This window comes from Jaculus jaculus, chromosome 8 (genome assembly GCF_020740685.1).
Source record: "Jaculus jaculus isolate mJacJac1 chromosome 8, mJacJac1.mat.Y.cur, whole genome shotgun sequence".
NCBI lineage: Eukaryota > Metazoa > Chordata > Mammalia > Rodentia > Dipodidae > Jaculus > Jaculus jaculus.
Window position 1 is genome coordinate 123,661,522 of NC_059109.1, and position 15,989 is coordinate 123,677,510.

Here is a 15,989-nt window from a genome sequence, read left to right on the forward strand (position 1 = left end):
TTTATTTGACTCATGGTTCTGAAGGCTGGAAATCCAAGAGGTTCAAAAGCATGATTGTGCATTTCATCCCATGTTCAAAGGACAGGTGAGCGCATGTGAAACAGATATCGAGGCCAGTTTCATCCCTTTGATAGAAGCCCATTCCCACGATGACTAACGCATACCTGTGATGACGGTACGCATCCGTTCATGAGGGTCCTGCCTCACTTCATAGAGTTCCTCTTCCGAAGACTATCACTATGCAATTACGTTTCACTGTGCATGTTGGTGGAAACAGTGAAACCATAGCAGGGTCTACTTATGTCTCTTAGAAGCAGAAGGCAACTTTCATGGCTGTATCTGGGCAAACCATAAACCTTAACATAATGAAGCCCTGTCTCTTCAGCTTGGTGTTCCTAGGCAAGACCCTAAGGAGCATATATTGGGCACTAATACTAGCCTCTTGATGAGGCATTGTCCATTTCTTCTTTAGTTCTGGGGTTTGAACCCAGGTTCTCACATACATATGCTAAGTATGTGTATACCACTGAGCCACACCCTTAGCCTACATTCAGTGTCTTTAAATGAATTGATTATGAATGAACTGTTTTCTTTGTTTTGTTTTTGAAGTAGGGTCTCACTCTGGTCCAGCCTGACCTGGAATTCACTATGTAGTCTCAGGGTGGCCTTGAGCTCATGGAGATCCTCCTACCTCTGCCTCCTGAGAGCTGGGATTAAAGGCGTGTGCCACCATGCCTGGCTGAACTGTTTTCTTTATAGATATGTGTGTGTTTGTGTGTATGGACTATTTATTTATTTAAGAGTTAGAGAAAGAGGTAGATAAAGAGAAAAAGAGAGAGAGAATGGGCATGCCAGGGCCTCTATCCACTGCAAACAAACTCCAGACATATGCGCCAGCTTGTGCACCTGGCTTATGTGGGTACTAGGAAATCAAACCTGGGTCATTAGGCATTGCAGGCAAGCGCCTTAATAGCAGAGCCATCTCTCCAGCCCTGGTCCACTGTCTTCTATAAAAGGTATGTAAACAGAAAGATGTGTCTGTAGTAGATGTAACACTATGACAGGTACTCTGACGGCTGCTTATAGCTTTTGAACTTTGGCATCCTGTTCTCTACATTTCCTGCCTCCTCCTCTCAACATTACTGCCATGCATTAGGCACTGATTAGAGGCTGAGAGTTCAGAGTGGGCAAGACACCATGCTATCACTTAAAAGACTCATGGTGTAGTTGCGGAGGTGTATATGCAGATAGCTATATAATGGAATGTTCAATGTGTTTAAAGTCTGTAAATATAAGGCTGGGCAATGGAACAGCAGTTATAGGTTCTTGTTTGCAAAACCTGCCAGTTTGGGTTGGCTCCGTTTCAATTCCCTAGGAGCCATGTAAAGCCAGATGCACAAAGTACTGCATGCATCTAGAGTTCCTCTGCAGCAGTATGAGGCCCTGCTGTGCCCATTTATTTCTCTTTTTCTGCCCACAAGTAAATCAATGAAAGCACTTTTAAAATAATGTATGTAAAATATAAACAATTTTCACCGAACAAATTGCCTCATAGAGCCACACTCAGTTCCTTGACTTAACTCATCTGTCTACCCATCCATCCACCCACCCACTTAACCATCTAGGTCGCTTAAGAGACATTTGTTGAGCGAGCATCTATGCTTTGCGAAGCCCTTTCTAGGTACTGCAGCTGTGTCTGGGTGTGGGAGGGTGAGTAAAACGTGGGGTGATGGGACAAGGTGGGAAGAGGATCTTTGAACCAGAAGAATCAGCCTGTGAAAGGGCACAGGAACACAAGGGTATGGAGACCTGTAATAAAATTGGAGCAGTAGGTTTGGGAGACAGACTTAGAAAGGATCGCCATGAGTTCAAGGCCACCCTGAGACTACACAGTGAATTCCAGGTCAGCCTGGGGCTGGAGTGAAACCCTACCTTGAAAAACTTAAAAAAAAAAAAAATGGGGAAGTAGGGACTAGATCGTCCGTCAGGGCCTTGTGGGCTGTGGAAAGATGTGTGATTTGGGGGGGAGAGGTTACTTGGAAATGAGAAGATATTGTGAAACTCAAAGAAAGTGAACAAGTCTTCCATTGTGAAATATCCTGGTGGTATATTAGGTTCAAAACAGAGGAATTCACTGGGAAATTATCTTAGACTAGGAAAGAACAAGGACAGTAAATATGGAGAGGTAGAGACAGAGTCAAGAGAGCCCCAGGCGTCAGAACCAGCAAGCCTGAACGATCCTAGAAAGAAAAAAAAATCACTTCCAAATTCCTGCCTGGATAAATGGCAGGTGGTGCCATTGACTAAGACAGGAGGAGCAATAGCAAAAGTGCCACAGGCTTTGACAGAGTAGCTATAGGATGACCTTGCCAGGACTGGCTTGCCAAGGGCATTGGGTCTAAGGAAGCAGGAATAAGCAAAGGAACATTTCTAGCTCAGAGGATCTGTCTCATAGCTGCTCTATACACCTTTTTTTGGAGCAGACCAATTGGAAATGGCCCCGTTTGCTGCTGTACACATAGCCACACGGCTTGGCAAGGAGCACAGGCTGGACGCACAGGATGGACAGCCCCATTCACCCCTGTGCTGGGCATGGGCGTACAGTGTGCATGTTGCCCTATAGCACACAGAAGCTTTGGGACTCCTTTGAGCTTGGGACAGAGACCAAAGGTTCAGCCCATTCCTCATCAGGGGAGAAGGGTGTAAGAAACTGGAGGAAGTCAGGGTTTATCTAGGGAAAATCCTACATATTGCAGTGGAATACATGTCACCTCTTTGGTCATCTGAGGAAGACAGCCCTTCCTGTCTGTCACCTCAAGCCATTGGCAGGCCTAATGGAGAGAACGCATGCGAAATTCTGAGGCACTTCTCCCAGTTTCTACAGCAGAGCTAAGATCCAGGTCTGACAGACTTAAGACCAACCAGGAAGGACTAGTGACAAGAGTCCCGCACTTAGTATTTCGTAAGGATCTTTTACAGCCCATGTCACACAGAACACTGGTGGCTTCACTGCATGGTAAAGGAAAACAGAGTGGCATGTGATAGCAGACAGCGAAGACTGAGGCTTGTTATGTGTGTAATGAGAGCATCAGGGTCACAGTAATGAGGGAGACGAGTGCCAAGAGAGAGGGGTGGTGGTATAAGAGCTGGCAGGTAGAGAGAGTGCTGGCGAGAAGTGCCTGCTGTGGCATTGGGGCTCAGAGCTTGGCTCTGCTGGAGGGTGAGTTAAAGAGGAAAGACAGGGGTGGGAGCAATGACTGAGGTTACGAGGTCTTGCCAGAGCCAGGCATGGTGACGCACGCCTTTCATCCCAGCACTCAGGAGGCAGAGGTAGGAGGATCGCCATGAGTTCAAGGCCACCTTGAGACTCTATAGTGAATTCCAGGTCAGTCTGGGCCAAAGTGAGACCCTACCTCGAAAAACCAAAGACAAAAAAAGGAGCTCTTGCTGCTGAAGTTCGAGGGTGTCTCAGGCCAGGGACTGGCAAGTCGGACTTCCCAGAACCCACATAAAGCAGGGCGTGGTGGCACACACCTTTAATCCCAGCACTTGGGAGGCAGAGGTAGGAGGATTGCCGTGAGTTCGAGGCCACCCTGAGACTACATAGTGAATTCCAGGTCAGCCTGAGCTAGAGTGAAACCCTACCTTGGAAAAAAAAAAAAATGGTAACCATGGTTCTTGGGTCCTTACACTCCGAGACAGGCTCGCATTCACGGTGTCTCCGGGACTCAAGCAGCAGAGTTGTTGGGCCCTCTCACTAGTAAGTCCTCTCTCTCTTTCTCCCAGCCATGCCAGCATGGGAAGAGAACTTTTTATTACTGTCTTCACTTTTAATCTTTTTGGACGCACACATTTAAAAAACCCCTTTGCATGTTTTTTTGTTTTTGTTTTTGTTTTTCCCTAAGATCCTTGTTCATACATGAGCTCCTGGGCTCCACATGGCATGCAGGGGCCTCTGGGCTCCATGATCTTCCTTCATCTCATCTGTCCCTCCCATCTTCAGCCCTTTTCCTTGTGATGTCTGAATAAAGTGTGATATTGTAAAAATAATAAAAAAAAAAAAAAAAGCCTGGCATGGTGGCGCATACCTTTTAATCCCACATTCGGGAGGCAGAGGTAGGAGGATCACCATGAGTTCGAGGCCACCCTGGGATTACGTCGTGAATTCCAGGTCAGCCTGGGCTAGAGTGAAACCCTACCTCAAAAAAAACAAAAACAAACAAACAAACAAAAAAGGTGACATAGGGCTGGGAAAGCCAGATGCACAAGGTGGCACATGTGTCTGGAGTTCATTTGCGGAGGCAAGAGGCCCTGTGGTACTTGTTCATATTCATATTCTCTCTCTGTGTTCACAAATAATAAAAACTTTTTAAATCTTTTTTTTTTGTTTATTTATTTATTTGAGAGCAGCAGACAGAGTGAGAAAGAAGCAAATAGATAAAGAATGGACATGCCAGAGTCTCAAGTACCACCACTTTGTGCATCTGGCTTACATGGGTCCTGGGGAATGGAGCCTTGAACCAGGGTCCTTAGGCTTCACAGACAAGTGTTTAACTGCTAAGCCATCTCTTCAGCCCAAAAAAACTTTTAATAAAAGGTGGGGGGGGGGGTAGCCACACATGTCTAAAATCCCAGACCACAAGGAACAGAAAAGGACACCCAACATTCTAAATGGTAGATGCAGTTATCTGCACTTGATAGATGGTAAAATTGAGGCACAGAAGTTTCCAGAAGGAACTGAAGCTATTTCCCTAAAGAGATTCTTGAAAGTTGTTCCTTCTTAGATTGTCTCTGGTCTTTAGTGAAAGGCAGCTCAGCTGAACCAGTCAGCCTGCCTTCCAGGGAAGTGGCTTTTTGTAGCCTCTAAACAGCATTTGTCTAGTGTGCTGCGGCCAGGACTTCCCCTGCAGGGGAGCTCACCCCTCCTCTCCAGGACCCTGAGATTCCATGGTGTAAACAGGACCTGAGCTGTAGATTATGACCATACATGCATGTCTGCACATATGTGTGTATGTGCCTGAGTGTGAGAAAGACAGAGGCAGAAAATGAGAGGAAGCTGGGTGTGGTGAAGCACACCTTTAATCCCAGCACTCAGGAAGCAGATGTAGGAGGATCGCTGTGAGTTCAAGGCCAGCCTGAGACTGCATAGTGAAGTCCAGGTCAGCCTGGACCCTACCTCGAAAAACCAAAAGGAAAAGAAAACAAGAGTAAATATTCATGTGCACTCACATTCAACAGGTGTATGTCTGGGAGGGTTGTGTCTGTCTGGGGCACACTAAGCTCACACATATATTTGTGCATCCCTATAGGCCTGTAAGTAATTGGATAAAGGATAATTGTTGTTTTCTGTTTAAATTTATATTGATTTTTTCCCCTCTCCTTTTTATTAAAAAATTTAAGGGACTAGTACATGGCTTAGTGGTCAAAGCCTGCTGCAAAGCCTGTTGGCCTGAGATTGAGTCCCCGATGCCCATGTAAAGTCAGATGCACAAAGTGACACATGCATCTGAAGTTCACTGGCAGTGGTACTAGGCCCTGGCAAGTTCAGTTTCATTCGTTCTCTCTCTCTCCTTGCAGATAAATAAATAAATAAAATATTTTTCAAAAGAATGTTAAGGGGCTGGAGGGATGGCTTACCAGTTAAGGCGATTGCCTGCAAAGCTAAAGGAGCCAGGTTCGATTCCCCAGGACCCACGTTAGCCAGATGCACAAGGGGGCGCACACGTCTGGAGTTCATTTGCAGTGGCTGGAGGCCCTGGTGCGTGCTCGCTCTCTGTCTCTCTCTCTCCCTATTTCTCTGTTAAATAAATAAATAAACATATATATATATATATATGGAATTTTAAGGGCCAGGTGTGGTGGTGCACACCTTTAATACCTGTACTTGGGAAACAGGGGTTGTGAGTTTGAGGCCAGCCTTGGAGTACTGTGTGAGTGCCAGGTCAGCTTGGCTTAGAGTGAGACCCTAACTTATTAAAAAAAAAAAAAAAAATAGAGAGAGAGGTGTTTTTGTTTTGTTGGTTTTGTTTTGGTTTGGTTTGGTTTTTGTTTTTTCAAGGTAGGGTCTCACTCTAGCCCAAGCTAACCTGGAACTTACTACATAGTCTCAGGGTGGCCTTGAACTCATGGTGACCCTTCCACCTCTGCCTCCCAAGTGCTAGGATTAAAGGCATGTGCCACCACACCCAGCTTAAGAGAGAGAATTTTAAAACATGAAGATAATCTTGATCACCCCCTTTCCCACCCCAGTCACACTGAACCTCCTCCTTTTTCCATGAGACCCTCTTTTTTTTAAAAAAAAAAAAAAAGTATGTTCATTTTATTTTTTTTATTTATTTGAGAGCAACAGTCAGAGAGAGAAAGAGGCAGATAGATAGAAAATGGGTGCACCAAGGCCTCCAGCCACTGCAAACAAACTCCAGTTGCATGTGCTACCTTGTGCATCTGGCTTACCTGGGTCTTGGGGAATCAAGCCTTGAAACAGAATCCTTAGGCTTCACAGGCAGGCACTTAATCACTAAGCCATCTTTTAAGTCTCACTCTAGCCCAAGTTGACCTGGAATTCACCATGTAGTCTCGGAGTGACCTCAGACTCACAGCGATCCTCCTACTTCTGTCTCCTGAGTGCTGGGATTCAAGGCGGGGGCCACCACGCCCAGCAACTAGACCCTCTTCTATTTCAATGTCTCGCCTTTTTTAAGGTTGACGGCCTCAGTATTGTGCAGATCTTATGGAGGCAATGACCTCCACCATGAGGTCATGCATGTGCCAGCTCCTTCATGTCCAGAGGATAGTATCCCAAAGTTCTCCTCCCCCTCTTCCTGCCCCCCTCTTCTGCAGAGTTTAGGAAGAGTCATGTTTATAAAGGTTTCTTATTTCTGTGTGTCTTCGCCATTTCCCTCTTCTTTCCTTTTGAGCTTAGGTAGTACTATGGTTATATCCTCTGGCTCAGGGCTAGTTATGGTGCCTCTGTGGCTGTCACTTTGTGGCCTTAGTTACTGTGTAATCCAAGGGCTTCTGCTGACAGTGGTCTGGGGCTAGGGGAGAGACAGACAAAATCCTGTAGCCTTGGGCTGGAGAGATGACTTAGCAGTGAAGGCTCTTCCTTGTGAAGCCTAAAGGCCCATGTTCGAATCGCCAGGTCCCATGTAAACCAGGCACACAGTGATGCAAGCGCACAAAGTCACACATGTGCACAAGGGAGCACATGCTTCTGGAGTTCATTTGCAGTGGCTGAAGACCCTGGTGTGCCCACTCTCTCTCTCTCTCTCTCTCCTGCTCTCTCTCAAATAAATTTAAATTTAAAAAGACCCTGTAGCCTCCCCTTAAGTCTAAGCCCCATGGCCTGACATCACGTAGTTGAGTGTACATATGGCTACAGATAGGTTTGCTGCAGAGATGAAGATAGGTCTCAGTTAGGGAAACTGAGGAAAGCTGGGCATGTGTTGGGAGCAGCCCGGGAGCCAGCCTGCCTGTCTTTTCTCCACAGTGTCCAGTGAAAGGAAAGAGGGCTGGACCTGGGAGTCCTACCTGGAGGAGCAGAAGGCCATCACTGCCCCGACCAGCCTCTTCCAGGACGTGAGTTGGACAATTTCAACCTTGGAAGAGTTCGTCTTCTCAGTCCAGTGACTCACCACCAAACTAAGACCTTCTAGTGTTTTCTCATGATTGTTGTTCTGATCCTCAGTGGACTGACAGAAGGAAAAGGGCCAGTGTAGGAAAGGGCCCACCCTAAGGGACTTCCAGGGTGGAAAGAAATTGGAAAGTGGCCCCTAGACTCACCCACCACTTGCAGAGTTGTGGATGCTGGTGTCTTTTGCCCAGTTTGGCACCAACCTTGCCATGATTTGAGCCAGAAAGAGAGCCCTTACGTTCAACCCTGACTCAGCCCCTCAGAATAGCTCCTAAGCTCTCTGACCCTCTCAGGGCCCCTGCAGGACAGATCCTCAACTCGTTGCCCCTTTGAGAACAGCAGGCGGGTGAGGCCTAAAGGCAGCTCCTTCACCCCAAGCCCACTAGGCAAGGATAAGGCTGGATGGAAGCTAGGTCCTCTCCACTCTGTGTGTTGACAGTCCCAGGCAGTCGCTCATAACAAGAATGGCTTCAAACTGGGCATGAAGCTGGAAGGCATTGACCCGCAACACCCATCCATGTACTTCATCCTCACCGTGGCTGAGGTGAGCCGGGGCTGGGAATATACTCCTGATGTCTCCCAGTGTAGAGCCCCAGGGTGGCGGGTGGCGGGAGGAAGGCACTGCCTTAGAAAGCCCAGGGTTCTCTTGGGATATAGAAAGCTCAACCAAAGAATGGAAAGCAGAGGAGGGACAGTGTGATGGCAATATTACTGCATAGCGTGTGCTGTCTGTGCTGGGGGACCTTGGGTGATCACAAAGTGAGGATGCTGGCTGGCTGGAATCAGACAGGGCTCCTGTGCTGTAGAGCCTCCTAGCTGTGCCATAGAATGAGTGCGATGGTGTGCCTGAGGGGGCAGGCGAAGCCTACAACAAGGCCTGCTTGCTGGGTGCTGAGAGGAGCTGTGATTGAATGGGAACGTCCAAGGGGACGCAGCAAAGCCAGTGGCTCCGGGGCATGGAACCCGCCGCCATGTTCAAAGACTTGCTCTTGAAGCCGGGTCGTGGTGGCGTACGCCTTTAATCCCAGCACTCTGAAGGCAGAGGTAGGAGGATCACCAAGAGTTTGAGGCCACCCTGAGGCTCCAGAGTGAATTCCAGGTCAGCCTGGACTAGAGTGAAACCCTACCTCGAAAAAAACAACAACAAAAAAAAACAAAACAAAGGTTTGCTCTTAGCTGAGTTGGGACCATATTGGGATGCCATTCGCGTCTGCCCATCTGGCACCGGCACCCGGAGACCACAGCCTAGGCCAGGAGAGGTGAGGCATGCAGAGCGTGGCCTCTGCTGACACTGGCATCCCTGCGGTTCTCATCTTGGCCAGGTGTGTGGCTACCGCCTGCGTCTCCACCTGGATGGGTATTCCGAGTGCCATGACTTCTGGGTCAATGCCAACTCCCCAGACATTCACCCCACTGGCTGGTTTGAGAAAACTGGACACAAGCTACAGCTGCCCAAAGGTAAGACCTCTCTAAGTCAGTCCCGGGAGACAGCGAGTCCTCGGACTCTCGAGCCCCGGCCGCAGGCCCCACGTTCCCCAGCCCTGAACTCTGGCCCTTCGCCAGCCTCTCCGTTCCATTCTGGTGGGACTCTGCCCCGGGGTCCACACTGTTCCCGTGGAGGAGGGTTTACTACATTCGCATCCTGCTTTGGCAGTGGGGGGAGGGGGTTCCTCAGATCTGTCTGATTCTGCTGCTTCATGGTGGGGGAACCCCTCACCCCACTGCAGCCTCTGCACAGTGCTCTGTTCCTTCCCCCCGAGGGGCCTAGGTTACAAGGAGGAGGAGTTCAGCTGGAGCCAGTACCTACGCAACACAAGAGCCCAGGCAGCCCCCAAGCACCTGTTTGTGAGCCAAAGCCACGTGAGTGCCCCCAGTGAGAGTGGACATCACGCCTCGGGCCAGAGTCTGCAGTGGGCCGCGGAATCTGATTCGTCGGGGCGGAGCTCATCCGCAGTCGCTCTCAGCTTTGTCCTGCTGCCCTCCTGTCCGGTGCAAGGAGCATGCCTGAGCAGGGCCCACACCCAAAGACCGGGTGGGGTGGGGTGGGGTGGGGAGTGGGAACTGGTTATAGATTTCACCAAGTTCCCTTTCCCTCCCTCTGTCCTTTTTTTTTTTTTTTTTCTTTTTTTTTGGTAAGGTCTCACTCTAGCCCAGGCTGACCTGGAATTCACTATGGAGTCTCAGGGTGGCCTTGAATTCACGGCGATCCTCCTACCTCTGCCTCCTGAGTGCTGGGATTAAAGGCATGTACCACCACGCCCGGCTTCAACCCCTAAATTTATTTTTAATTACTTATTTATTTATGAGAAAGAAAAAGAGAGAGAGAGAGAGAGAATGGGTGCATCAGAGCCTCCAGCCACTGCAAACAAACTCCAAAAGCATACCTCACCTTGTACATCTGGCTTGCATGAGTGTCAGGGAATCAAACCTAGGTCCTTTGCCTTTGCAGGCAAGTGCTGGGATTAAAGGCATGCACCATCACCCCCAGCTCTTTTTCTTGTTTTTTTTTTTTTTTGAGATAGGGTCTTGCTGTAGCCCAGGCTGACCTGTAATTCACTGTGTAGTCTCAGGGTGGCCTCAAATTCACAGCGATCTTCCTACCTCTGCCTCCCAAGTACTGGGATTAAAAGCATACACCACCACACCCGGCTTACTGTTCTTTTAATAAGGGTTCACTGTGTCAGTAACTAGCTAGGGTCCTTCAAAGTCTACGTTCATCTCTTCTAATGGTGATTAGAAGAGACCCCAGTGACCTAATTCTCTCTTGCTGGGTCACCAGTGACCACACTTCCGGGGGAGCACACTTAAACCTTAGCACTTCCCTATTATACCAGAGGCCCTGGCCCAGTACCTCCTCAGCTTACACACTGACACGTCATTGCTCAGATAATTTTTTTGTTGTTTTTCTCTGTAATTCTTTGAAGTGAGGTCAACATCTATTCAAAGAGTTTCCCCCTTCTTTTCTATTAACATTGAGGTTCTCCTAGTCATTCCCAGCAGTTTACTTCTTTTTTTGTCGTTGTTTATTTTTAGTCATTTGAGAGCAACAGACAGAGAGAGAAAGAGGCAAGTAGATAGAGAATGGGTGCGCCAGGGCCTCCAGCCACTGCTAATGAACTCCAGATACATGTGCCACTTTGTACATCTGGCTAACGTGGGTCCTGGGGAATCGAGCCTCGAACTGAGGTCCTTAGGCTTCACAGGCAAGCACCTAACCTCTAAGCCATCTCTCCAGCCCACTTTGTAGTTTCGATAAGTTCAAAGGAGCTGGCAGCTTTATTTAACAGTTAAAGTAGCTCCCGTAATTCCAAGCAGAGGGCCTGAGAGACAGAAAACCCCCATTAAAACTATTTGGCCATACTGGGGGCTGGAGGTGTAGCTCAGGGCAGAAGCCTGCTCGGCGTTAGTGAAGGTTCCGCAGCCCTTACCAATGCGCACACACAATTGCCATATTGAAGGCCCAGGGTCCCTGTGGGCTGGGGACACCCCTGGAGCCCCGGAAAACCATATTCAAGTTCACAGGTGACTGGAACAATAGTCTCACTTGCTGTTGAGACAGGAAATGCGTATTTTTAAGCCCAGCTGTCTGAATTCTGGTCTTGCCGTTGACTAGCATCGTGCTGTGGGTCCAACTCTGTCATTTCTGAAAGGGTGGTGGTCCTGTTTAATCTTAGAGAGTCCTGTGAAGATGTGGGAGGTGGTGATGTCTCTTGACGCTTTTGCCTGGCATGTGGCAGTTACCCAGCTAATACCAGTTCCCTCCCCAGGGAAGGGACACGTTAGTCCTCACTTCCCCATCACCCCACTATTGCCCCTGCTGCCTCAGGCCAAGTCTAGCCGGGCTTACCCCAGTCGGGGACAGCCTGCTAGAGTTTTGGGGTAAATGCATAGCTTGCTGCCAGTCACCTTCTACCACGAGTCAGCTTGTGATGGTCAGTGCCCCTGGGGGCCAGAAGTTCCTAAGTGGCCCGGGGTTTAGGGTTTTGGTTCTGCCTGAGAGTGACCCTTGTTCCCAGCCTGTCTCTCCCTTGTTTCCCCTGCAGGCAGACCTCTTAGCGAACCTGCTCTTCCATTTGCCAAGGGCGGGGCGGGGGGGACAGGCGGTGGCTCTGGGCTAGCTCCAGCCACCCTGGCTCTGGTGGTGGCAGCCTTCTTCTTATCCGCAGAGTCCCCCACCGCTGGGCTTCCAGGTGGGCATGAAGCTGGAGGCCGTGGACCGCATGAACCCATCCCTCGTCTGCGTGGCCAGCGTGACCGATGTGGTGGACGGCCGCTTCCTGGTGCACTTTGACAACTGGGATGACACTTACGACTACTGGTACTTGGGGTCCTCGGGCCTGGCCTGCTGGGGGAGGGGCATCAGGGACAGGAGGCATCTCCTCTAGGGTCTCAGACACCATGGGCGTCTGTCCAGTCCACACCTGATGCTGGGGACAGGGGACTGCTCTGTGGATTTGAGCTATGTCATTAGAAACATAGCTCAGTTTTACGTCTTCATTTAAAAATGCCCCTATTCCGCTCTCCTGTGAAGCCTAAGGACCCACGTTCGACTCTCCAGATCCCACATAAGCCAGACGCACGAGGTGGCTCATGTGTCTGGAGTCCAACTGCAGTGGCTGGAGGCCCTGGCGTGCCAATTCTCTCTCATTCTCTCATTTAAAAAAAAAAAATGTCCCTATTCAAATGAGCAGTGCCCTGACTTACGGCTCTCTTAGATGTCATGTTGTGCTGGAGGTTTTAGTTAACGTGGCTGTTTTCTGACCCTGTGTAGGCCATCTGTCTCTCTCTCTCACCAGCAAGGAGGGCAGGGAGGACCCCAAGGCCCTGCTGTGGACCTAGTGGGTTCAGATTCTCCATTTCCCTGGAACAGTGACATACTCTCGCATTTCAGGTGTGATCCCAGCAGCCCCTACATCCACCCGGTGGGCTGGTGCCAGAAGCAAGGAAAGCCCCTCACTCCTCCACAAGGTGACTGCACTGCCTGGGCATGTGTCCTTCCCAGTCCAGTCTCCGTGCCCTTGTATCCGGATCCCTCGTTAGCATGCCTTTTAGGACTGATAAGGACCAGAGCCTCAGATTCTTTTTATTTTATTTATTTATTTAGTGAGTTAGTTATTTGAGAAACAGAAAGAGGTATGTAGACAGGGAGAGAGAAAGAGAGGATTGGGTACACCAAGACCTCCAGCCACTGCAAATGGACTCCAGACACATGTGCTGCCTTGTGTATCTGGCTTACGTGGGTACTGGGGAATCAAATCTGGGTCCTCAGGCTACGCAGGCAAGTGCTTTAACAGCTAAGCCATCTATCTCTCCTGAACCCTGTCCCCTTTTAAAATATATTTTAGCCTCAGCTAATTGGCCAAGGAGTTGAGAGCCTTCTGATCTTGGAGGTATCCTGCCAAACCTCACCTGTGCTGAGGTTTAGGAAAAGAAAGTTAGATGACCACATCAGCAAACAAACAGAGGTCCAAAGCAAGGGAAATGCCTTCTTCCTCTCTGAAGTGCCCAGGAAGAGCAGAGGCAGTAAGGTGACATCACATAATGCCAAGCAAAGTGTCTGAGAAATAGGGAGCCACCATTTAAAGTACTACTGTACTATGGGTCTGGAGAGATGACTTAGCATTTAAGGCATTTGCCTGCAAAGCCAAAGGATTCTGGCTCAATTCTCTAGAACCCACATAAGCCAGATGCACAAGAGGGTGCATGCATCTGGAGTTCGTTTGCAGTGTCTGGAGGCCATGGCACACCCATTCTCTCCCTCCCTCTCTCCCTCTCTGTTTCTACCCCTCTCCCTCTCCCACTTTCTCTCTCTCAAATAAATCAATATAATATGGTATATATATAGATAAAATATAATTTAAAAATACCACTGTACTAGAGGCTGGGCATATAGCTCAGTGGTAGAATGCCTGCTTCGCCTGTGTGAGGTATTGGATTAGATCCACAGTCTCTGCCCAGCCACACGCACACACAAATGATTATATTGAAGATCCAGGATCCTTGTAAGGCCAAGGGCTTACTATGCTCTTCAGATAGACCACTGAACTTAAGCAGAAGCAGTAGGGCGGTGGGTGAGGGGAGCTGGGGTTCAGAGAGCCCTCTGAACTGTCGGGGGGGGGGGGGTCTACATGATTGATGCTGACCAGGAGGCTGGTGTTGGGGCTGGCTGTGGTCTCATGGGAGGAAGGTTCTATTCCAGGGTCTCTGCCCCTTCCATGTCCCTGATCCTGCCTGGGGACATCTAGTTCCCTGACTCACCTGGATGGCTCAGATGTCATTCTCACCCTCTTTTTCCAGACTACCCAGACCCTGATAGCTTCTGCTGGGAGAAATACCTAGAAGAAACCGGAACCTCTGCTGTGCCCACATGGGCCTTCAAAGTGGTGGGTTTTCATTTGTTCTCCCCAGCACTGAGTTCAGGAGGGTGGGGAGTGCTCGGCCAGAAACAAGGGGGGCCTTGGCCCCGCCCATGGGCAGGACCCAGTTTCCCTAGGCACTGCACTTGGGCTCCCTTTCTTGAAGCCTCAGTTCTGCAGAGCTGGGCATGAAAGCAATTGTCTGCCCCCCCACCCCACAGCGACCCCCTCACAGCTTCCTGATCAACATGAAGCTGGAGGCTGTGGACCGCAGGAACCCAGCCCTGATTCGGGTGGCCAGCGTGGAAGATGTGGAGGACCATCGGTTAAAGGTGGCTTCGGGACCCTAGGGCTGGGGGGAGTCGACAGGTCAGTGGGGCAGGAGCTCGGTCACAGGCATGAGATGGGAAGCTGAAAATGAACCTCGTTCTCTCAGCTGTGATTCATTTTTGTGGGCGTGGACAAGTCACTGCTCCTCCTCCCAGAACCTTAATCGTGTCATTTATAAAATGGGCTTAATACCCCTGGTCCTCTCTGACCAAAGGACTGAATGGAGATTGTGGTGATTGAAACAACTGAGCCCCTAGAAAATGTAGGTTGGGCCCCGTTCCTGTGGAGGTGGCGCCTGAATTCTAGTCCAGGATCTTGTCCCGGCCCCAGGGACGGGGAGAGACCTTTCAGCTGAGCTGGGCTCCAAGAACGACCCCCCTGACCTTCCGGAAACCTTTCCTCCACAGCTGCACTTTGACGGCTGGAGTCATAGCTGTGACTTCTGGATCGATGCTGACCACCCAGATATCCATCCCGCAGGCTGGTGCTCCAAGACAGGACATCCCCTGGAGCCTCCTCTCCGTGCGTGCCCCCAGGACTTCCCTGCCCTGTCCCTCCCTGTATGTCTGACAACCTTACAACCCTCACAGGGTGCCTATGCCTCGTGTGAGCTCAGGACCCCCATCCTTCTCGCTCAGGACAGCCTGCTGTGTTTCTGCCTTAGAGTCAGGACATGGCTGAAGGTCCAAAAAAAAAAGCACCAAGTCTTCCCAGATAGAGATATGGCTCAGCATCCCAAGCATCTAAGTTCAGTTCCTCAGGGCCCACGTAAAGCCAGGTGCCCAAAGTGGCGCATGCACCTAGAGTCAGTTTGCAGGCAGCTACAGGCCCTGGTGGGCCCATCCTGTCTCTGTTTCTCTGTCTGTCTCTTTCTGCTTGCAAATAAATAAATAAAATAACTTTTAAAAAAAATTTAAAAAGAACTAAGTATTCCTTCCTCGGTGACAAGCTAGAAGGGTAGCATCACTTGGCTAGCGGCCCTGTCTCCATAGAGCTAGATCCTAGTGCAAACCTCCTACATGGAAACTGTCCGTTCCCCGCCCTCTACCTCCCAACCCCAGGGCATGATGGTAACTTGTCATCCTTCCCCCCCAGGACCCAGAGAACCTAGTTCTGTCTCACCCGGGAGCTGTCCCCCTCTTGGCTACAGGAGCCTGTCTCACACAAGGACCTCCAAATACAGCTCTCACCACCGGTGAGTGAAGGCTTCCTGCCCAGAGACCCCTGGGTTTTTGTCTATTCAGGGAAGGTCTGAGTACCTGCACAGGGTTCAGAGTTACCCAAGACCTGACTAGAACTAAGGTTGGGGGAGGCTTCGTGAGGACAAGTAAGAGCCATCCAAATGCATCCTTCTTCCCTCCAGGAAGTGCCCCACTCCTGGCTGTGATGGCTCTGGCCACGTCACAGGCAAGTTCACAGCTCACCACTGCCTCTCCGGCTGCCCGCTGGCTGAGAGAAACCAGAGCCGGCTGAAAGCAGAGCTGTCTGACTCCGAGGCATCAGCTCGGAAAAAGAGCCTCTCAAACTTGTCCCCAAGGAAGAAGCCTCGCCATCACGGCCGGTGCGGTGGCCAGGGAGTCAGGGCCTGGGCTCCCCGGGTGCGGGGCCTCCTCGTGGTCCTCTTGGGTTGACCACTGATGCCCCTGCTGCGGCCCCGGCCCCTCTCTCTC

The 15,989-nt window shown here is 50.1% G+C and overlaps 1 protein-coding gene across 4 annotated transcripts in view; it reads left to right on the forward strand.

Annotated features, from left to right (window-relative positions):
• The window catches only part of L3mbtl1 (L3MBTL histone methyl-lysine binding protein 1), a 40,289-nt gene that overhangs the window by 13,003 nt on the left and 11,297 nt on the right, over positions 1–15,989 (forward strand). For all 4 annotated transcript variants that reach the window (XM_045156942.1, XM_045156943.1, XM_045156941.1 and 1 more), the window contains 11 exons: positions 7,490–7,578; positions 8,073–8,177; positions 8,956–9,091; positions 9,402–9,493; positions 11,800–11,951; positions 12,525–12,601; positions 13,931–14,016; positions 14,211–14,321; positions 14,727–14,841; positions 15,415–15,514; positions 15,683–15,880. In XM_045156942.1, the coding sequence (XP_045012877.1) occupies positions 7,490–7,578; positions 8,073–8,177; positions 8,956–9,091; positions 9,402–9,493; positions 11,800–11,951; positions 12,525–12,601; positions 13,931–14,016; positions 14,211–14,321; positions 14,727–14,841; positions 15,415–15,514; positions 15,683–15,880 (1,261 nt within the window). The remainder of the gene's footprint in view (positions 1–7,489; positions 7,579–8,072; positions 8,178–8,955; positions 9,092–9,401; positions 9,494–11,799; positions 11,952–12,524; positions 12,602–13,930; positions 14,017–14,210; positions 14,322–14,726; positions 14,842–15,414; positions 15,515–15,682; positions 15,881–15,989) is intronic.